This window comes from Gorilla gorilla, chromosome 16 (genome assembly GCF_029281585.2).
Source record: "Gorilla gorilla gorilla isolate KB3781 chromosome 16, NHGRI_mGorGor1-v2.1_pri, whole genome shotgun sequence".
Classification (NCBI taxonomy): domain Eukaryota; kingdom Metazoa; phylum Chordata; class Mammalia; order Primates; family Hominidae; genus Gorilla; species Gorilla gorilla.
The window spans coordinates 56165413-56188599 of NC_073240.2; the positions used below are offsets into that span (position 1 = coordinate 56165413).

Below are 23187 nucleotides of genomic sequence, written 5' to 3' on the forward strand. Positions count from 1 at the left end.
CTTCATTATATATTCTAACAAAACAGGCTAACCCACATTATTATATTCATGTCCTTATCTAATGCTTCCAACTTTTTTAACCCATACATATAACAGCTGAAATATTTTGATTGTTAACTTCTTTTAAAAAAGCTTAATTTGGCCCATAGATGCAAGCAATGCAAAGGCATGCAATAAGCTTGGCCAGCTCCTTTACAAGAGATTCTGAACACCTGTTTAGAGTATTGCGGATGACAACAGGTATCTTTAAAGCACTCGGTAAATAGTAAATGTGACTAGGCACACTCAGCTCTAGGGAAGCTGGTCAGATTTAGTCACACCACCTTGGAAAGCGAGTTGGCTAGGAACATGGTGTTTCAGCTGATCATCCCATCCCCATATGCACTCAGGAATCTTCCACAGCTTCTCCCACCACCTTTCTTTTGTGAATAAACAGGAAAAAAAGAGGCATAAAGCTATATTATAAAGACTAAAAAGAAAAAAAAGAATTAAAAATACTTAATTATCACTTAACATTGTTATCCGTACAAAATTAAAATGTAATAACCATGCCTTCTTAAAAACATACACAATACAAACTTCTCTACACTACCAACTTTGCTTTTTGTCGGGGAAGAGTGTTCATAAAGAGGAAGCAGGCAGTGTTCTTAACCCAACAAAACGTACACTGCCACAAGAATGTAAGTCAGGACAAGAAAAAATTGAAGTTGAAATCCTTAAGGATGAAGAAAGGGAAAGGAAAAAACAAAATTAAGCAATGGCTAGCACAAAATTAACAAACTAAATGGGAAAAACAAAAACTATCTTTTTTTTTTTTTTGAGACGGGGTCTCCCTCTATTGCCAGGCTGGAGTGCAGTGGCGCAGTCTTGGCTCACTGCAACCTCTGCCTCCTGGGTTCAAGAGATTCTCCTGCCTCAGCCTCCAGAGTAGCTAGGATTACAGGCCTGCGCTACCACAGGCAGCTAATCCCAAGTAGCTGGGATTACAGGCGCCTGGCTAAATTTTGTATTTTCAGTAGACAAGGGTTTTTGCCATGTTGGTCAGGCTGGTCTCAAACTCCTTACCTCAGGTAATCTGCCTGCCTCAGTCTCCCAAAGTGCAGGGATTACAGGCATGAGCCAAAGTGCCCGGCCCCAAAACAAAAACTTTTGGCAACTGGTTTATATGTAGTGTTTTCAGTATAGTCCAAAATTTCGTCTTTAAACATTTGGTTTATTGAAACAATATCTTTAGGAGGAATAACAATGGGTAAAAATACAGTTAATCAAATATTCCTCTTAACTCAGTCCACAAAAATCTCAAGAAGTCAGAATTCAGAAAGAAGATAAATATTAGAAGAATGGGCTTAGAACTATACAACTTCCTGAAAAAAGTTAATATGTAATTTCTTTCTTTTTTTGAGACGGTGCTGGGATTACAGGCGTGAGCCACCACGCCCAGCAACAGTATGTAGTTTCTTTTACGTCTATGTCAGTTTCTTATATATCTGACCATTTTATAATACTCTGGCTTCAATTTGACTTTTCTGGGCCATGAATATTCTCGAATTAAACCAGAAGCAGGAAAGGAAGGGGGGGGTGGGGAAACTACCTGAATACAACACAAATCCTGGAGTTTAAAAAAATAATAATAAAATTTGATGACTAACGAGGATTCTAAAATCAATTACAATACCCCTCCATAAATAAAGATACTATGAATGCTATTCTAACAAAGCCTGAAGTTTTCCTCTGAACATCAAGAATGTCACATGAATATTCAAATAGCTGGATAAAGTGTTTTCACGTTCATGTTTATAGGCAAACCACTGATATACTAACTGAAAGTAACTTCTCATTAAATGAGATAGCCAAGAATCTCTACTTTTTTTTTTTTTTTTTTGAGACAGGATCCTGCTCTGTCACCCAGGTTGGCAATCTGGGTGCAGTGGCACAATCTCAGCTCACTACAGCCTCAACCTCCCAGGCTCAAGCAATCCTCCCACCTCAGCCTCCCAAGTGGCTGGGACCACATGCGCACACCATCATGCCTGGCTTTTATTATTTGTAGAGATGAGGTCTCGCTATGTTGCCCAGGCTGGTCTCGAAATCCTGGGTTCAGGTAATCCACCTGCCTCAGCTTTACAAAGTGCTAGAATTACTGGCGTGAGCCACTATGCCCAGACAAGAACCTCTACTTGACATTTTATTAGCTTAAACTGGAATGACAGAAATTCGATTGTCTGATTCTGGTTGGCAAATGTAAATATTAAAGAATGGTAAAATCTAAAAAAATTATCTAAAATAGATACTACCTGTTTCCTGTTTCTTCGTCAAATTAGGAAATTTTTAGAATCACTAGCAGTGTTTCAAGTTGTCTCTGCCATAACTCACCCTTAGTTATAACTGTGGGTTAATAACTGATATATCCAGGAACTTTATACCTACATACTTATATCACATTAAAAGATGTTATACATACTGCTAAAACTGAGCTGAAGCATAGCAGAAAGAAATCAAGCAACTCACACTTTAATCTCTGAATGAGTCTGTCTGTACAACCGGCACTGATTGCATTAAAAATGTGACTTACACTAGTGACATTTTCATAACAGAATCTAAAACAATAGCTCTGAAGGTCAGGAGCTTTGGAAGACTAGCTGTATTGATAGCACCTTGAACTCTGTTTCACATATGGTAGGTACTCAATAAATGTTTGTTGCATGATTAATAATTGAATATATCTGAAGAGACTTTAATAACAATTTTTTTTCACTATTTCTATATTACAAAATGTACACTACTGCAAGCAAAAATATTAACATCCCCAATCTCCCACTCTTAAAGATCTAAAAAGCACCAAAAGAATTTTGGAGCATTTGTGATTTTAACAAATCTCACTGAAGCAATTTTGTCTTCTATTTAATGGCAAAAGATGGTTACTGTTACAGTAAAAGATTGCTATGCTCCAGAACAGTCTAGCGAAACACTAGGTATTAATAGATTTCACACACAAAAATAGTCTTGTCTTGAGTTTTACCCAAACATATTCAAAACTAGAGACTAAATTATTAGGGGTAGAAAACAAGCCTTTATATAAAATGTGGTCGTACATGTCTTTAAGTCTCTTATCAGTGTATTCTTACCAGTTTCTGGCTGACAGAAAGTATACTGGCTGCTAGAGGAAGAGCCCATGTTAAAGTCTTCTGAACTCTGTGCTTCTTCAACAATGACAACTTCTTGATTTCCAATTTCTTCTAACTTAGGTGGCTCAAGGGTAACAATATCAGAATCATCACTGGCAGTTCCAATGTAGATACTGTCTTCGGGTATCTTTTGTTCCTCTGCCTGAAGAATCATAATTTTAGAGATGGTAAGTTCAACAATCATTTAAGGGTCTTATATTTTCTTAGAATACAACGGTAGTAAGTATTATAGTCATCTGAGTTAAAATAAAAGATATGATTCCTACTATTAGTAAAGAATTATGCAATAGCAGGCTCATCATATAGCTTGAGAACACCATCAGATCCCTTGACAACTCTCAGAATTAGATCAGACCACTGCATTCTCCTAGTGGGCTGCAGAAGCTGAGAAGCCCATCTTTGCCCCCTCAATAACCACAGAAAAAAGAGCTCACTTCTCTCACGAGTTCCATGGTTCTATTCGAGCACAACTCTGTAGTGTGGAAGCCCAAAAAAGACTCACTGAACTTTTCAGGTTATATACGTAATAAACTTCAACAGCTGTGTCTTGTACTGAATGTATCTGAAGGTGTCCCCAAAAATTTCTACGCTGGAATGTAATCGCCAATGTGATAGTACTAAGAAGTGGGACCTTTAGGAGGTGACTGAGTTATAAGGGATCCTCCCCTGGGAATATGATTAAGGTCTTTATAAAACAGGCTTCATGCAGCATCCAGCCTTTTTTTGCTCATCTCCTCTTAAAGATGTAGCAACAAAATGCCATTTGGAAACAAGAGAGCATGTCATCAGCAAACATTGAACTTGTCCACACTTTGATCTTAAACTTCCCAGCCTCTATAACTGTGAGAAATAAATTTCTGTTTGTTATAAATCACCCAGTATCAGGTATTTTGTCAGATCAGTACAAACAGACTAAAACACCATGTAAAATGATCATCTAGCTATCTAGTTTTATACAGAAGTCAAGTAAAACCCCAAAGCATAAGTCTTAGGTTGTTACCAAATTTTAAAATGAACCACCATTTTAGACACGAAACCTAACAGTTTAATTTTTAAATATAATTCAAGAATGCAATCTACTTCCAAAAAGAATTATATTAGAGGTGAAAAGATAGATCTTTAACACAATACCAATAAAATACTTTGCTTAGATGTCCTCTAAGACATCTAACTTAGAAGTCAAAATTGCTTATAATTCAAAATAGGAATAGAATGCATAAATAGAATTAGAGGCTTTAAATAGTATTCTAAGGATACTATTTAACATATATCCACAGTGTAAAATACAAGTTTACCTCAGTTGTTGAGCTGGTTTCCTCCAAAGCTGGATAAGCAGTTTCTTCCATAAGCACTGTGCCATTTTGGCTGCTTTCTGATATAAAGCAAACATCAATATAATTATTTCTTAATTTAAAACTCTCTGTTGACTTTCTGCAGCCAACATATAATCTGGGTAGATAAAAATCTCTTCCTAATATGTTAGAATAGATTTAATGAAATGTCACATACAATTATAGAAGTCACTCCACTGTTGCTAATGAACTTCATTTATTTGAAACTGTCAGGTGATAATTTTGGATAAGAAAATGCAATCATTTAATATTCTTTTTTTTTTTTTGGACATGGAGTCTTGCTCTGTTGCCCAGGCTGGAGTGCAGTGGCACTATCTTGGCTCGCTGCAACCTCTGCCTCCTGGGTTCAAGTGATTCTCCTGCCTCGGCCTCCTAAGCAACTGGGATTACAGACATACGCCACGGCTAATTTTTGTATTTCTACTAGAGATAGGGTTTTACCATGTTGCCCAGGCTGGTCTCGAACTCCTGACTTCAAGCGATCCGCCCACCTTGGCCTCCCAAAGTGCTGGGATTACAGGTATGAGCCATCGTGCCCAGCCACAAGACTTATCAAGAACTCAAAGCTACCTTGACTAAGTAAATAAAACCTCTACCTTACATTACCAAATTACTTGATCCAGTATGTTCATTAATACCTAATATGAAAAAATCTATCATTAGATACCTAGTGATATATTTCCTGAATTCTTAAAAGTTTATTCGAAGTTTCTAAAGACCATTCTAATGGCTGTCAATGCCTGGTACCGTAAGAATAAAAACCGTGGCTTCAAACTATGATTTATGAAAGTATGTATGTGTATGTACGTGTGTGTGTATGTGTGTGTGTCTAAATGCCTTATAAGAAAACATAAACTATAAAAAACAAGGACTCAGGCTGGGTGCAGTGACTCATACCTGTCACCCTAGCACTTTTGGGAGGCCAAGGCTGGAGGACTGCTTGACGCTACAAGTTCAAGACCAGCCTGGGCAACACAGCAAGACCCTGTCTCTACAAAAATAAAAATTAAAAAATTATTTGGGCATGTTGGTATGTGCCTATAGTCCTAGCTACTCAGAAAGCTGAGGCAGGAGGATTACTTGGGCCTAGGAGTTGAGGCTGCAGTGAGCCATGATCATGCCACTGCACTCCAGCCTGGACAAGAGAGTGTGACTATGTCTCAAAAAAAAGTCAGAGAGAGGGCAGTCCAGGCACAGTGGCTCATGCTTGTAATCCCAGGACTTTGGTAGGCCAACGTGTGAGAATCACTTAAAGCCAGGAGTTCAAAACCAGCCTAGGCAACACAGCGAGACCAGTTCTACCAATAATTTTTTTAAAAAAAGAAAGAACTCAAAACACAGAAAAACTAAATGTCACTACAGAAGATATATTTTATAAGAACCTCCTCAAAGAAAATGTGTACAAACAGAATGATGACTTCACAATATATTTTTAATGAAAAAGAGCATAAAGGCCGGGCACAGTGGCTCAAACCTGTAATCCCAGCAGTTTGGGAGGCCAATGCAGGTGAATCACCTGAGGTCAGGAGTTTGAGACCAGCCTGGCTAACACGGTGAAACCCCGTTTCTACTAAAAATACAAAAAATTAGCCAGGTGTGGTGGTGCGTGCCTGTAATCCCAGCTACTCCAGAGGCTGAGACAGGAGAATTGCTTGAACCCGGGAGGCAAAGGTTGCAGTGAGCCGAGATCATGCCATTGCACTACAGCTTGGGCAACAAGAGTGAAACTCTGTCTTAAAAAAAAAAAAAAAGAAAAGAGCATAAAATATTAAGAAAAGTTAAAAATAATATAACATATAAATTTATGAGCAAAGTACACCAAATATCAACAGTAATTATTTCTAGATAAAAGAATTATAGACCATTTTAAATTTCTTTTGCTTACTTTTTTTTTTCCCTATCATGAACATGCTTTTCTTTTTGTTTTTTTTTGAGACAGAGTCCCCCTCTGTCGCCCAGGCTGGAGTGCAGTGGCGCTGTCTCGGCTCACTGCAAGCTCCGCCTCCCGGGTTCACGCCATCCTCCTGCCTCAGCCTCCCAAGTAGCTGGGACTACAGGCGCCCACCAGCATGCCCGGCTAATTGTTTGTATTTTTAGTAGAGATGGGATTTCACCGTGTTAGCCAGGATGGTCTCGATCTCCTGACCTCATGATCTGCCCACCTCAGCCTCCCAAAGTGCTGGGATTATAGGCATGAGCCACCGCACCCAGCCAGGATCCACTTCTAATTCTAACTCTCTTGCTACTTCTACCACATCTGCAGTTCCTTCCTCCATTAAAGTCTTGAACCACTCAAAGTCATGAAGGTTGAAACCAACTTCTTCCAAACTCCTGTTAATGTTGATATTTTGACCTTTTCCCACAAATCACAATTGTTCTTAAAGGCATCTAGAATGGTGAATCCTTTCCTGAAGATTTTCAATTTACACACATTGCCCAGATCCATCAGAACAATCACTATCTATAGCAGCTACAGCCTTACAAAATGTATTTATTAAATAATACAACCTGAAAGTCAAAACTACTCTTTGATCCATGGACTACAGACTGGATGTTGTGTTAGCAGGAAACAAAGCAACATGAATCTCCTTGTACATCTCCATCAGAGCCCTTCAGTGATTGACCAGGTATTGCTATACAATGTCTAGTATTTTGAAAGGAATCTTTTTGTTCTGAGCAGCAGGTCTCAACACTGAGCTTAAAATATTCAGTAAACCATGTTGTAAACACATGGCTGTCACCTAGGCTTTGTTGTTCCATTTACAGAGCACAGGCAGAGTAGATGTAGCATATTTTTTAAGGGTCCTAGGATCTCTCAAGGCATGGTAAGTAAACACTGGCTTCAACTTAAAGTCACCAGCTACATTTGCCTCTAACAAGAAAGTGAGCTTGTTCTTTGAAGCCTAGAAGCAGATATTGACTTCTCTGTAGTTAGGAAAGTCCTAGATGGCATCTTCTTCCAATAGAAAGTTGTGTCGTCTATACTGAAAATCTGCTGGTTGGGGTAGCCACCTTCATCTATTATCTCAGTTAGATCTCCTGGATAACTTGGTGCGCCTTCTACATCAGCACTTGCTACTTCACCTTGCACTTTTATGTTACGGACATAGCTTCTTTCCTTAAACCTCATGAACCAACCTCAGCTAGCTTCAGCCTTTCTTTCTACAGCTTCTTAACCACTCTTAGCCTTCATAGACTTGAAGCAAGTTAGGAAGGACTTGTTCTGGATTAGGCTATGGCTTAAGGGAATTTTGTGGCTGGTTCAATCTTCTACCAAGACCACTAAAATTTTCTCCATGTCAACAATAAGGCTATATGGCTTCCTTATCATTCATGTGTTCACTAAGAAGGACTTTTAATTTCCTTCAAGAACTTTTCCTTTGCATTCACAACTTGGCTAACTATCTGGCCCAAGAGACTTAGCTTTTGACATGCCTTCCTCAAATAAGCTTAATCATTTTTAGCTTTTGATTTGAAGTGAGAGACACACAACTCTTCCTTTCACCTGAACACCTGGAGGCCACTGTAGGGTTATTAATTGGCCTGATTTCAATATTGTTGTTGTCTCCAGGAACAGGGAGGCCAAAGGAGAGGGAGAGAGATGGGGGAATGGCAAGTCAGTAGAGCAGTGAGAACACACACATTTATTAAGTTCACTGTCTTCCATAGGCACGGTTCATGGTGTCCCAAAGGAATTACAATAGTAAAATCAAAGATCTCTGATCACAGATCACCATAACTGATATAATAATAATGAAAAAGTTTGAAATATGACAATTACAGGCCAGGCGCAGTGGCTCACGCCTGTAATCCCAGCACTTTGGGAGGTTGACACAGGTGGATCACCTGAGGTCAGGAGTTCGAGACCAGGCTAACCAACATGATGATACTCCGTCTCTATTAAAAACACAAAATTAGCTGACCACGGTGGCGCATGCCTGTAATTCCAGCTGAGAGGCTGAGGCAGGAGGATAACTTGAACCCAAGAGGCAGAGGCTGCAGTGAGCCAAGATCATACCATTGCACTCCAGCATGGGAAACAAGAGCAAAACTCCGCCAATTCAATTCAATTCAATAAAATAAAATAAAAATAAATGAAATATTATAATTATAAAAATGAGACAGGGACATGAAGTGAGCATATGCTATTGGAAAAATGGCATTAATAGACTTGCTCAACACAGGGTTGCCACAAACTTTCAATTTGTAAAAAATGTAGTATCTGCGAAGTACAATAAAGCAAAGCAGAATAAAATGAGAGGCATGTCTGTAACTCCATCAACATGATAATAACTGGAAAACAGGTTAGTAAATCTCTTGTGATCAATGAATAATTTTTTTCTTAACTTTAATAATGACAAGTAAATACAAACTACCAAACAGATGACAAGGAAATAGAAACTACCAAACAAATTCAGGTTAAACCATGAAACACTTTTTTTGTCACTGGTTACCTCTGTAGCAACAAAGTGTATCTGAAAACCCAAAAATATACTACAGCTGCAAATAAACCCCTGGGGCAGGCTGATGACTCTGGGTTCTGTGGGCCCTCACCAAATCCACACTGAAGTTTTTGTTTGTTTGTTTTTTTTAAATGGAGTCTCGCTCTGTCGCCCAGGCTGGAGTGCAATGGCACAATCTCGGCTCACTGCAAACTCCGCCTCCCAGGTTCAAGTGATTCTCCTGCCTCAGCCTTCTGAGTAGCTGGGATTACAGGCACCTGCCAATACACCCAGCTAATTTTTTGTATTTTTAGTAGAGACAGGGTTTCACCATGTTGGCCAGACTCCTCTTGAACTCCTGACCTCAAATGATCCGCCCACCTCAGCCTCCCAGAATACTGGGATCACATGTGTGAGCCACTGTGCCCAACCTACACTGAAGTTCTAATCTTCCAATGACCCCTTAGATTAGCCAGAAAGGCCACCCACCTGGAAAGAAGGCAAGACTCATAATATCACTCATATATCATATTAAAAAAAAAAATCAGAATTTGTGAACAACTTACCTCCTTGCTCTATCTGCAATGCTTGAAGCTCCTCTTGCTCTAAAGATGAACATTCTGGGGCGGGCTCACAGCTGTCAGTGGGAGTCACAGAATTCAACATTTCTATATCTGACCCCTAAGGAAAAGTGATAATCTTTCAGTTATTTGCCTATTAGCTCCTCAAAGCTAGATTTGACTACATGTAAATGCTTCTTCCATTATTAAAAGTCTCAGATGCTGCCATACTCCAAAGGAACAGTATCTAATTAGACAAGCTTTTGTTCAATTTAGTCCACAAAGGCCTATGGCAGGAAAATGGCACAATGGAGTCTCAGGTTTAAATTCTAAGTCAGGTCAGCCCAAAAGTGGAATGCTCTATTTTATGAGCTCAAGCAATAAATTTGAATTCCAGAGAATAAGGGTCTAAATTTGGTTATTTCTATAATAATTTGTTTCTACTTAACACTTATGGAACTACTCTAGACAAGGCACTTCGCTAGATGCTCTGGGATATAAAAAATTCAAATCTGGCTGGGCACAGTGGCTCACGCCTGTAATCCCAGCACTTTGGGAGGCTGAGGCCGGTGGATCATGAGGTCAGGAGATCGAGACCATCCTGGCTAACACGGTGAAACCCTGTCTCTACTAAAAATACAAAAAAATTAGCCGGACGTGGTGGCAGGCGCCTGTAGTCCCAGCTACTCAGGAGGCTGAGGCAGGAGAATGGAGCGAACCTGGGAGGCGGAGCTTGCAGTGAGCCGAGATAGCGCCACTGCACTCCAGGCTGGGCAACAGAGCGAGACTCCGTCTCAAAACAAAAAAAACTCAAATCCATAGCTGGGCATGGTGGCAGGTGCCTGTAATCCCAGCTACTCAAGAGGCTGAGGCAAGAGAATCGCTTGAACGCCGGAGGCGGAGGTTGCAGTGAGCCGAGACTGTGCCACTGCACTCAAGCCTGGGCAAAAAAAGCAAAACTCCGTCTCAAAAAAAAAAAAAAAAAAAAAAATCAAATCCAAAATTCAATTTTACAACACATTCAGAGAAACAGCCATATGCAAATAACTACTTATTATGGCAATATAAACTAAAAATGTCTAAAGCTTTAATGACATGGATTAAATAAACCTATAGGGTTAATGAATACTCTCCTTACACAATTTTAGACTATCTTTTTATTCTGAGGTTATCTTTCCTACTTTGATGTCAGACTGTCTTTTCATTAATAATAGCGGATCATACAATTTTTCTTTGTGTCTTAATTGTAAAACAAAGTTAACCACTAAGGTGATTCTGTCTTTCCCTATGTCCCCACTATAGTCTGCTGACACATGCAATCGAAAGGTCTGCATTCTCTTGCGTATACATAACTCAAGACAGCAAAAATTAAAAGAATTCATGAAAAAAGTAGGGCCGGGGCAGTGGCTCACGCCTGTAATCCCAGCACCTTGGGAGCCCGAGGCAGGCGGATCACGAGGTCAGGAGATCGAGACCATCCTGGCTAACACGGTGAAACCCCATCTCTACTAAAAATACAAAAAAAAAAATAGCCGAGCGTGGTGGCGGGCGCCTGTAATCCCAGCTACTCCGGAGGCTGAGGCAGGAGAATGGCGTGAACCGATGGGGCGGAGCTTGCAGTGAGCAGAGATCCTGCCACTGCACTCGAGCCTGGGCGACAGAGCAAGACTCCATCTCAAAAAAAAAAAAGAAAAGAAAAAAGTAGCGTTTAAGTTGAGCCCTAATGAGAATTCGGAATGCAAGACTCCGAGGTTGTCTATAGTGGCAGAGAATGGTAGAGGCTAAAGCAAGGTTATGGATTAGGAATTGCTAGGGAAACCAATTCTGGCCCAAATGAGAATGGCAGTAATGGGAGAGGAAAAGGAGACACATGTAAGAGAAATTAGCAAGAAAGAGTAGAACCTGGAAAGCAGATATAGAAGAAGAGAGATAAAAGTACAAATATGATTCAATCTGGGACATAACATCCAGTACAGAACACCCTAATGACACACTTGACTGAGTGCCAGACAGAGGTCTGCTGTCATACTCCACCCTGCAGACTAACAGGTAAGACTCCCATAGCTGCCTTGCTCCTGTATTGTTAATTATCCTTGAAGGAGAAGTTGCTATGGGAGTTGATTTAATCCTTTGAAGAAAACAAGCTAAAAATAGAAAAGTCACTGAAGATAAAAAGAAGAATCATCTCAATCTCAAATGATAGTTGCTTTTAAATTTTGAAATTTTAATGCAGAAAAGGCAATCTTGTTTTTTTCTGTTAATGTTTTCTAAACATAACTACCCGAACCTTAACTAATAGTTTAAAAAACAAAAATTTTTTAATTTTTTTCTTTTTTTGAGACAGTTTCACTCTTGTTACCCAGGCTGGAGTGCAATGGCACGATCTCTGCTCACCGCAACCTCCGCCTCCCAGGTTCAAGCGATTGTCCTGCCTCAGCCTCCCAAATAGCTGGGATTACAGGCATGTGCGACCATGACTGGCTAATTTTGTATTTTTAGTAGAGACGGGGTTTCTCCATGTTGGTCAGGCTGGTGTCGAACTCCCGACCTCAGGTGATCTGCCCTGACCTCGGCCTCCCAAAGTGCTGGAATTACAGGCGTGAGCCACCATGCCCGGTCTTAAATTTTTATTAAAAAAACAAGTGGCCGGGCACGGTGGCTCACACCTGTAATCCCAGTACTTTGGGAGGCCGAGGCGGGCAGATCACCTGGGGTCGGGAGTTCGAGACCAGCCTGACCAACATGGAGAAACCCCGTCTCTACTAAAAATACAAAATTAGTCGGGCGTGGTGACACATGCCTGTAATCCCAGCTACTCCAGAGGTTGAGGCAGGAGAATGGCTCGAACCCAGGAGGCGAAGGTTGCTGTGAGCCGAGATTGCGTCACTGTACAAGACAACAAGAGCGACAGCCTGGACAACAAGAGCGAAACTCCATATCAAAAAAGAAAAAAGAAAACAAGTGAGGCTTACAACACCCTAAAAACAAATGGGAAAATTATAGATGTCCATTAAAACCTGGAGTAAAACCTGGAGTAAGTATATTTCTGTTTATCAACATACTGCCATTTTTCTATAGTGAACATATATTACTGGTATGAGAAAATAAACAAAATGTACAAGTTATGTATACTTGTTGTACGTATATCAATCTTCTATTATAAAATTCATTTTGTGATAGGGTTCTGGCCTTTTTGCTGTGAAGTTCTGCTATAACGTAAGTGGAACACATGTTCTCCATTCTCCTTTCTGATCTGTTCAAATCCAGGATCTATTTTCTAGCTGCATAATCTTGGCCAAATTACTTAACCTCTCTAAGCTTTAGTTTTCTCAACTACAAAATAAGAATGAAAACAGTATGTATCACAGTGAAATATTCAAAATTATTTAAGAACAGGGTATGGTGGCATATGCCTATAGTCCCAGCTACTTGGGAGGATCACTTGAGCCCAAGGAGTTAAAGGTTACATGGTACTATGATTGCACATGTGAACAGCCACTGCACTCTAGCCTGGGCAACAGAGCAAGATCCTGTCCCTTTAAAAAAAAAAAAGACAAAATTGGCCAGGCGCAGTGGCTCACATCTGTAAGCCCAGCATGTTGGGAAGCCGAGGCGGATGGATCACGAGGTCAGGAGTTTAAGATCAGCCTGGCCAAGATGGTGAAACTCGTCTCTACTGAAAATACAAAAATTAGCTGGGCATGGTAGCAGGCACCTGTAATTCCAGTTACTCAGGAGGTTGAGGCAGGAGAATCATTTGAGTCCAGTGGGGCGAAGGCTGCAGTGAGCTGAGATCACGCCACTGCACTCTAGCCTGGGCAACAGAGTGAGACTCTGTCTCAAAAAAAAAAAAAAAAAAAAAAAAAGACAAAATTATATGAAAATGAAAGTAAAGCACAGGGCCTGAACAATAACAAACCTTCAATAAATATTTGCCTAATGTCTCAAAGCTATGTACAATAATGTAGAAGATGCTGGCTCATGAAGCATTTTCAGCAGTGAAGTTTAATATGAGAGGGAAAATGTCCATTGGAACTTTTTGCTTAAAGGCAGAAAAAGACTGATCTTCAAAGAACACAGTTTACATCACTGGTAACATTAATATTACAAATTACCTTATAAAAAGTATTAAATATCATACCTCATGACTGATGACAGTCCAACCACAAGATGAATCACTGTCACTGGAATTTTCAGACATCTTTCAGGTCTACAAATACAAAAACATATTGACTCATGAGACACATTTTTTTCAATTCTATAGGAAGCACTATATGTGACACTAAGTTTGAAAAGTAGTTTACTGTCTTCCAGGTGAAACAGAGACAAGCCACCCATAGATTTACCATACAGAACATGACAGGACTGCATACCTGTATGAACAGATAGAAGTAAACTTCTAAGATAAGGAGACCCTCCTGGACTAGAACAGTCTCAACAGTTATATTGTTGGAATGAAGAAGAAAGTTATGTCTAAAAGAAAATGTAGCTTTTGGCCAGACAGAGGTGAAGGAAAAGGATAATCGCGAATGGGGAGCAGGCAGCAACAGTAAAGGACTCTATTTTCAATGAACAGTAAGGTGTGAAAAACATGACTGCAGAAACTGAGAAGCAGAGGGAAACTGAAAAGCCCCTATGCCAAGAAAATGAAGTCTGTATGTTGGCAACATGAAGTAATTTACATTGTCAAACATAGAAGAAACACGATGAAACTGTTTTGGGACGGAGTCTCAAACTGTCGACCGGTTGGAGTGCAGTGGCACGATCTCGACTTGCTGCAACCTCCGCCTCCCGGGTTCAAGTGATTCTCCTGCCTCAGCCTCCCGAGTAGCTGGGACTACAGGCGCGTGCCACCACGCCCTACTAATTTTTGTATTTTTAGTAGAGACGGGGTTTCACTATGTTGGCCAGGCTGGTCGCGAACTCCTGACCTCGTGATCCGCCTGCCTCAGCCTCCCAAAGTGCTGGGATTATAGGCGTGAACCACTGCGCCCGGCAATCAAACTGTTTTTATGAAAATAACTGTGTCAGCAATACTTCAGTTGTGTTAAAGTTGGGGCAGGGGGGAAGACACCAGAGGTTGGTTACAAACATCTGGTCACTGGCAACAACCTGGACTCAAGCCCTAAGCCAGCATACAATGGTCACTCCACCTGGTTTTTTCTTCTTCTATCTGAAACTCCTTTAAACTTCAAAACCCAACTTAGTAAAGCAAATAGTATTCCTACTGATTTATTCTACATGTGTCTTATGCTTCTGTTATTGGACATATACTGTGAATACATTAGATCCAAGTTCTAACAGAACTCTACTGAAGACAATATGGAACTAGTGCTCAAATGAGAACAGGGCAAAAATACAGATCTATATAATCTGTTTTTGGGGGTTTTGTTTTGTTTTTTGGTATTTTTAGTAGAGACGAGGTTTCACTCGTTGCGAATGTTGGCCAGGCTGGTCTCAAACTCCTGGCCTCAAGTCAGATCTATATAATCTGTTAATTATTCTGAAAACTCTTGTACATTAATATTTCAAAAAGAGAGGATACAAAAAGGTTGGTCGCTAATAGTATAAAAATTAACGTTTCAAATGAATTATTCAAAACCTGAAATAAGATATCAATTGTATGACTTTTAATGTTATGACAAGAGCATTTTGTAATAGGTTCACCTGAGGTCATCTAATTGTTTTATTTCTAATTTCAATTAAGGCCCAGGCAGTTTATAACTCTACAAATTTAAAAGTAAACTTACAGAAAACTACTAGGGTAAAATAAATTTTTTCTGTCCAGTCAGTAGAGGTTATCCAAAAAGCTACAGTTTAAATACCCTGTAGGATATTAACCACGTTTATATCTTAGCAATTTTATTTCAGCATTCTTTATTAAACTGACTATATTCCTTTTATTTTGAGTGTGACAGGGTCCTGTTCTGTCATACAGGCTTGAGCGCAATGGCGTAATCATGGCTCACCACAACCCTGACCTCCCAAGCTCAATCGATCCTCCTGCCTCAGCCCCATAAGTAGGTGGGCATGTGCCACTACGCCCAGCTAATTTTTTGTATTTTTTGTAGAGACAAGGTTTGGCCATGTTGGCCAGGCTGGTCTGGAAGGCCTGGCCTCAAGCAATCCGCCCTCCTCAGCTTCCCAAAGCGCTGGGATTACAGGCGTGAGCCACTGCACCTGGCCTAAACTGACTATATAAATCCCAATTTCTCATTCCACTATTTTTCAGGACTTTCAAAAAAGTTTATGATACGTATCAATGTCTATTTGTATGAAAATCATGTTTATAATAGCTTGAAAATTATGCAATGACAGAAATACACAAAGACTGAGCAATTAAATTTGCAGGGGGAAAGGAGAATGATCAAGGAAGTCTCTATAAATGAGGCTGCAAATTTGATAGCATTTTTTAAAGTAAATTAACAGTTGTCAAAATTTAAAAATTGAGATACTACATTAAAATGAAGATTTCTGGAGCCGGGAGCAGTGGAGAGTGCCTATTAATCCCAGCTACCTGGGAGACTGAGGAAGGAAGATCCCTTGAGGCCAGGAGTTCAAGGCTGTTAAGAGCCATAATGATCATGCCTGTGAACTGCCACTGCACTCCAGACTGGGTAATACAGTGAAACCTTGACTCTTTAAAAAAAAAAAAGGGGGGGGGGCTAGGAGTGGTAGCTCAAGTCTGTAACCCCAACAATGAGAGGCCAAGACGGTAACCCCAACAATGAGAGGCCAAGACGGAAGGACCGCTCAAGTCCAAGAGTTCAAGATCAGCCTGGGCAACATCGCAAAAAACAAAACGATTTCTGATTCCTAAAAAAAAAAAAAAAAAATCAAAAGATCTGATGACAAGGAAAGATGTCCCAGTGAAAAAGGAAAAAGCATCACGCAGGAAAAACAAAGGCAGAAAAATGTAAAAGAATATGAAAGTTCTTTAAAAAAATAAAAAATAAAAAAGACAATCTAGTACAAATATAGTTTAAAAGATCAGATTTGATTTTTTTTTTTTTTTTTTGAGACGGAGTCTCACTCTGTCACCAGGCTGGAGTGCAGTGGCGTCATCTCGGCTCACCACAACCTCTGACTCCCTGGTTCAAGCGATTCTCCTGCCTCAGCCTCCCGAGTAGCGGGGATTACAGGCACGCGCCACCATGCCCAGCTAATTTTTGTACTTTTAGTAGAGACGGGGTTTCACCATCTCTACTAAAGGCCAGGAGATTCTCCATCTCCTGACATCGTGATCCACCCAACTCAGCCTCCCAAAGTGCTGGGATTACAAGCATGAAGCCACCGCACCTGGCCATGATTTTTTTTTTAATTTTTGAGACAGGATCTCGCTTTGTCACCCAGGCTGGAGGGCAGTGACATGAACACAGTTCATTGCAGCCTTGACCTCTCAGGCTCAAGCTACCCTCCCACGTCAGCCTCCTGAGTAGCTGGAACTACAGGTGTGCGCCACCATGCCTAATATTTGTATTTTTTGTAAAGACAGGGTTTTGCCATGTTGCCCAGGTTGGTTTCACACTCCTGAGCTCAAGTGATCCACCTCTCTTGGCCTCTCAAAGTGCTAGGATAACAGGCATAAGCGGTTGCATCTGGTCAGATTTGGCCAGGTGCAGTGGCTCACGCCTATAATCCCAGCACTCTGGGAGGCCAAGGCGGGTAGATCATGAGGTCAGGAGTTCAACACCAGCCTGGCCAAGATGATGAAACCCTGTCTCTACTAAAAATACAAAAAATTAGCCGGGCATGGTGGCAAGCACCTGTAATCCCAGCTACTCGAGAGGCTGAGGCAGGAGAATTGCTTGAACCCAGGAGGCGGATGTTGCGGTGAGCCAAGATGGCGCCATTGCACTCCAGCCTGGGCAACAAGAGGGAAACTCCGTCTCAAAATAAATAAATTAATTAATTAAATTAAATAGCATATATTAAGATGGCAGGGCCAAGAGTGGCGGCTTGCACCTGTAACAGCACTTTCGGAGGCTGAGGTGGGAGGATCACTTGAGGCCAGGCGTTCAAGACCAGGCTGGGCAACATAGTGAGACTCCCCATCTCTACCAAAAAAATTTTTTTAATCAGCAGGACATGGTGGCCCACACCTGTTGTCCTAGCTACTTAGGAAGCTGAGGCAGGAGGATCATTTGAGCTCAGGAGTTCAAAGTTGCAGTGAACTATGATTGCATGACTGCACTCCAACCTGGGTAACACAGCAAGACCCTGTCTCAAAAAAAATTTTTTTTTAAAGATAGGGAAGCAACTCAACAACCCTAGACCTCTGGGATGCAAGGAAGCAACATAATATTCCATGAAAAATATGAGCATCTAAACTTAACCAGTGTTGATGAGGGAAAGGGTTTAGAAGATAGCGGGAAGGGTTTTGAAGAGATCTGAGAAGACATGAAAGGTTATTTTATTATTTTTATCATTATTTGGATGCAAGGTCTCACTCTGTCACTCAGGCTGGAGTACAGTAGTATGAACACAGCTTGCTGAGATGGGAAAATAGGGTCTGGAGGCAGGGAACATTAGGCCGATTCACACTTCAGCTATGACAGGAAATATCCTCTCCATAGGGCATACACCAAGTAAATGACTTTGTAACTTTACTTCACCTCTCCATTCACATAAGGTATACACCAAGTAACCAATGGAAACCTCTAGAGGGTATTGAAACCCCCACAAATTCTATAACGGTGCCCTTGAGCCCCTACGCTAGGGCCCGCCACCACACTGTGGAGTGTACTTTCATTTTCAATAAATCTCTGACTTCATCCTTTCCTTGCTTTGTCTGTGTGTTTTGTCCAGTTCTTTGTTCAAGATGCCAAGAACCTGGACACCCTCCACCAGTAACACAGCCTCAAACTCCCAGGTTCAAGTAGATGCTCCCATCTCAGCCTCCCAAGTAGCTAGGACTATACAGGTATGTGCCACCCTGCCCAGCTAATTTCTTTTTAAGAGTCGGGGTCTTGCTAGTTTGGTAGGCTGGTCTCCAGCTTCTGGGCTCAAGTGATCCACCCACCTCGGCCTCCCGAAGTGCTGGGATTACAGGTGTGAGCCACTGTACACAGCCTAAAGATTATTTTATTAAAGGACTGAATAACCAACTATATAAGGGAGAAAGTGTAGGATAGCTCACAGGTTTCTGGTTTAAGTGACTGGGTAACTGGAAGAATTCTATATGAAACAAGAAGTAGGTGAGGGCTTTGTGATAAGAAAAACTGGCTGAAGCCTAAAAAGCATTCTTTCTCCACTGTGTGAAAGCTTCCCTCCTTCCCTTTGCCTGCTCCCATCTTCTAACAGATTTCAAAAAAAAGTAAAATACATTACTGACTTGGGACAACTTACCATACTTGAATTTCTCAAATCAATAAGCCCACTTTAATCAGGCCCCAGTTTAATGCTTTGTTTACTTCCTTCAGGGAAAGATAACATTGAAACCAGCCAATTATCCCACAGAACTGATCTTTATGGTTTCTCTGAATAAATACAGAAAGTGATCCTCACAGTCTTAAAACTTGAGAAAGTTCTATTTGTGTTATCTAAGCTCCTTTCTTAGGAAACAAACCATCAGGCCTCCTAGATAGTATTAAGAAGCTGAAACTTACTTAACAGATCACTGCAACTGGACAATGAGAAGCCAGAGCCTGCATGATTGCTTAACTGACCACCTGCTATCTGTTGACCAACTTCTCTTCCTCACCCCTCTCTAATTCCTGTTTGCCCACACATGGTTACATTTCTTCTCTGCTATATAGACCTCTAATTTTAGTCAGTCAGAGATGGATTTGAGACTGATCTCCCATCTCCTTGGCTGCAGCACCCAATTAAAGCCTTCTTCCCTGGCAATACCCGTCTCTGTGATTGGCTTTCTGTGCGGCAAGCAGCAGGACCTAGACCAAACCCCTGGTGTTTTGGTAACACCATCCAGCCCAAAAGAGAAAAAAAGATTTCCCGTTGGCCCTAACACCACCATGACAATTTGGATAAGCAAAACTAACAGGCTTACTAAAGAACCCTATTAATTCAGCTGTTCTCAAAATGTTGGGCGCGTACTACAATCAAAGGAAAAAAAAAAAAGTAACTTTTTAAGCCCTATCCTAGACACAGTGAATATGAAAGCCCCCTGGCAGTTTGAACCTCCCCATCATAGCTAGAGATCTTCAAATGATAATCTCATTATGTAATTCCTTTAAAATGTTAAGATTTTCTTCAAGATAATGCCCCAAAGCCTTGAATATCAAGTATTTTATCTCTAGCTCTCATCTCTTTTAATTCATTCCCGCTTTGCCCAACCTTCTCAATTCCCCTCAAAATGCTTGGCTTTGTCTTTACTCCAGGGCTTTACATATTCTGATCAGTTGCCCATCCCCTTTACCTCCACCCAAACTCCTGTGCTTGTCTCAGCTAACGGTTCACTTCCTTTGAGAACTATCCCTTGACCCCATCCCTAAGACTCTATTATTTTCTGCATCTGGCACTTAATATAGAATATTGTGCTGTAATTGCTTGTTTACCAGCCTATAATGTATTTCCAACACATATTGAATGAATGCTAAATACATATTAAGCAATCAATAAACAAGAAAGGTAACCACGTCTGGGTGATAGTGCAGTTAATTGTTCTTTACAGAACTCAAAATTAGGCTGGATGCGGTGGCTCACACCTGTAATCCCAGCACTTTGGGAGGCCAAGGCAGGCAGATCACGAGGTCAGGAGTTAAAGACCAACCTGGCCAACATAGTGAAACCCCATCTCTACTAAAAATACAAAAATTAGTCGGGCATGCTGGCGTGCGCCTGTAGTCTCAGCTACTCAGGAGCCTGAGTCAGGAGAATCGCTTGAAACCAGGAGGTGGAGGTTGCAGTGAGCCAAGATCGCACCACTGCACTCCAGCCTGGGCAACAGAGCAAGACTCCACCTCCAAAAAAAAAAAAAAAACTCAAAATTCTGGAGAAATCCATGAGCTTCCTCTCCCATTAATCTGACCATTGGTAAATGTATAAACACTCCCCATTTTAAGAGCTTTACTAATAGTAATTTAGAAATAAGCAGAATTTACAGGACAGTTACAAAGGCTAAGAAATCATACAGTTATGAAAAGAAGAATACTTTGTGAAGACAATAAACTTGAAGCTCTGTTTAGGCTCAGGCTTCCTTTTATTCCTCAGAGTAGTTTCTTTAACTCGATCTCCAGTCATATATTTCCAATTGCTTTTGATGTCCCCTTGCAGGTTTCTCAAGTGTTTAACACACAACAGCTACAATACTGAAATCATCTTCCTGCTGCTCCTATTTCTGCTAACTCACAGAATTGCAGTAGCCAAAAACAATACAGCCATTACAAGCAAGAGTCACCACACATTCAGGTCAAAAACCTTAGACTTATGTCGACAAAAACAGTCAAACCCTGTAAAATATTTGAGGAGATTTATTCTGGGATAGATTTATGCTGGGATAGAGAAGCTTAACTCTAAAAAGGATGGTCAGGGCAAGCTTCATTGCTAAAGTATATGTGAGCAAAGATTTGAATGAGTGAGGCACCATTATATACAGTTAACTGGAGGAAGAGCATTTAAGAAATAGTAGCTATAAAGCTGAGATCAGAGCTCTACCTCTGAGAAACAGCAAGGAGGCCTGTGTGGATCGCCTAGCAGGAGAGAGGAGGAAGAGATTAAACACAAAATAAGCCGGGCGAGGTGGCTCACGCCTGTAATCCCAGCACTCGAGGCCGAGGTGGGCCGATCACGAGGTCAGGAGATCGAGACCATCCTGGCTAACACAGTGAAACCCTGTCTCTACAAAAAACACAAAAAATTAGCCAGGCGATTAGCCGGGCGTGGTAGCAGGCGCCTGTAGTTCCAGCTACTTCGGACGCTGAGGCAGTAGAATGGCGTGAACCCGGGAGGCGGAGATTGCAGTGAGCCGAGATTGCGCCACTGCACTCCAGCCTGGGCGACAGAGCGAGACTCGTCTCAAAAAAAAAAAAAAAAAAAAAACCCCACAAGATAATAAACAGAGTGGTGGCAAGGGGACAGACTGAGTAGGGTTTACAGATCCTAAGACTCCTTTTAAAAAGCGTTTTAGCTTTACACTCTGAGAACTAAAAGTCACAGAAGGGTTTTGAGAAAAGGAATAAAAGATCACTCTGGCTACCTACTGGGACAGCATTGTGGGGGAGCAAAGGCAGAAGCAAGAAGTTCATCTGCATGGCTACTATGATAATCCAGGTGAGACATGATGGTGGTTTGGACTTGGCAGTGAAGACAGTGAGAAATGGACAGATTATACACGGATTTCAAAGGTACAGCAGCCAACAGGACTTCCTGATATATTGAATATGGGGTATAAAGGATGACTCCTGGCCTCACCGAGTACTAGAATGGAATAGCTACTGAGGCAGGAAGACTTCAAAAAGAGCAGATTATGAGAAGAAAATCAGTAAATTGGGCCAGGCATGGTGGCTCACACCTGTAATCCCAGCACTTTGGGAGGCCGAGGTGGGCAGATCACTTGACGTAAGGAGTTCATGACCAGCCTGACCAACATGGTGAAACCCTGTCTCTACTAAAAATACAAAAATTGGCCAGGTGGTCTGGTGGATGCCTGTAGTCCCAGCTACTCGGGAGGCTGAGGCAGGAGAATCGCCTGAACTCGGGAGGTGGAGGTTGCAGTGAGCCGAGACTATGCCACTGCACTCCAGCCTGGGAGACAGAACAAGACTCCATCTCAAGAAAAAAAAAGAAGAAGAAGAAGAAAAGGAAACCAGCAAACTGGTTTCGGGCATTTTAAATCTGAGATAGTTATTATCACATCCAAGAGGAAACATAAAGTAGGCGTCTGGAGACTGAATTCAGGGGAGAGTTAGAGGCTAAATAAGTCATTTAAAAACACTTTGGTGGAGGCTGTCAAAATCTGTAAGAATAACACAACAACAGTATCAATTTTACCTCATAAAATATAACTGGAATGAATATTACCTGATATGATGGTGCCCCTCATCATTCCTGGGTAGCTACATTTTACTATGAAAAAGGTGAGGTTTCCATTACCATTATATCTTCTAGAACTAGACAAGATGGAGAAGAATGGGAGCATTATTCTCTCACACGTCTACAATTCCGAAGTAAGGCAACCAATAGGCTATAGGCAAAGGCCTCAAAGTGCAGCTGTACTGTCATGTGACCAAAGATAAGCGAGTCAGTCTGGAGTGCTTTCAAGAACGTATTTGTAAAATACTTTTCAAAAGGTCTGGGTCTTTCACCTCCGCCAAAGGATATGAAAATGTCTGCTTTAAAACACATCACTTGAGAAAGGGAAGAGGATACAAGATCCCAACTAATGAAAACTTTTTTTTTTTTTGAGACAGAGTCTCACTCTGTCTCCAGGCTGGAGTGCAGTGGCACGATCTCGGCTCACTGCAACCTCTGCTTTCCGGGGTCAAGAGATTCTCCTGCCTCAGCCTCCCAAGTAACTGGGATTACAGGTGCGCACCACCATGCCGAGCTAATTTTTGTATTTTTAGTAGAGATGCGGTTTCACCATTTTGGCCAGGATGGTCTCGATCTCTTGACCTCATGATCCGCCTGCCTCGGCCTCCCAAAGTGCTGGGATTACAGGTGTGAGCCACTGCGCCCAGCATGAAAA

General features: G+C 41.2%; 1 protein-coding gene across 4 annotated transcripts in view; it reads right to left on the reverse strand.

Moving 5' to 3' along the window:
- Window positions 1-23187, reverse strand: part of CCPG1 (cell cycle progression 1) — an 89117-nt gene that overhangs the window by 56517 nt on the left and 9413 nt on the right. For 3 of the 4 annotated variants that reach the window (XM_063698554.1, XM_055363178.2, XM_019010807.4), the window contains exons 1-5: window positions 22521-22540; window positions 13681-13749; window positions 9546-9660; window positions 4481-4557; window positions 3126-3327 (exon numbers count right to left, since the gene is read on the reverse strand). In XM_063698554.1, the coding sequence (XP_063554624.1) occupies window positions 3126-3327; window positions 4481-4557; window positions 9546-9660; window positions 13681-13740 (454 nt within the window). In that variant the 5' untranslated portion in view covers window positions 13741-13749; window positions 22521-22540. Of the gene's footprint in view, window positions 1-3125; window positions 3328-4480; window positions 4558-9545; window positions 9661-13680; window positions 13750-22520; window positions 22541-23187 lie in introns of those variants that run through there. The other variant, XM_004056220.5, reaches the window with a different exon arrangement.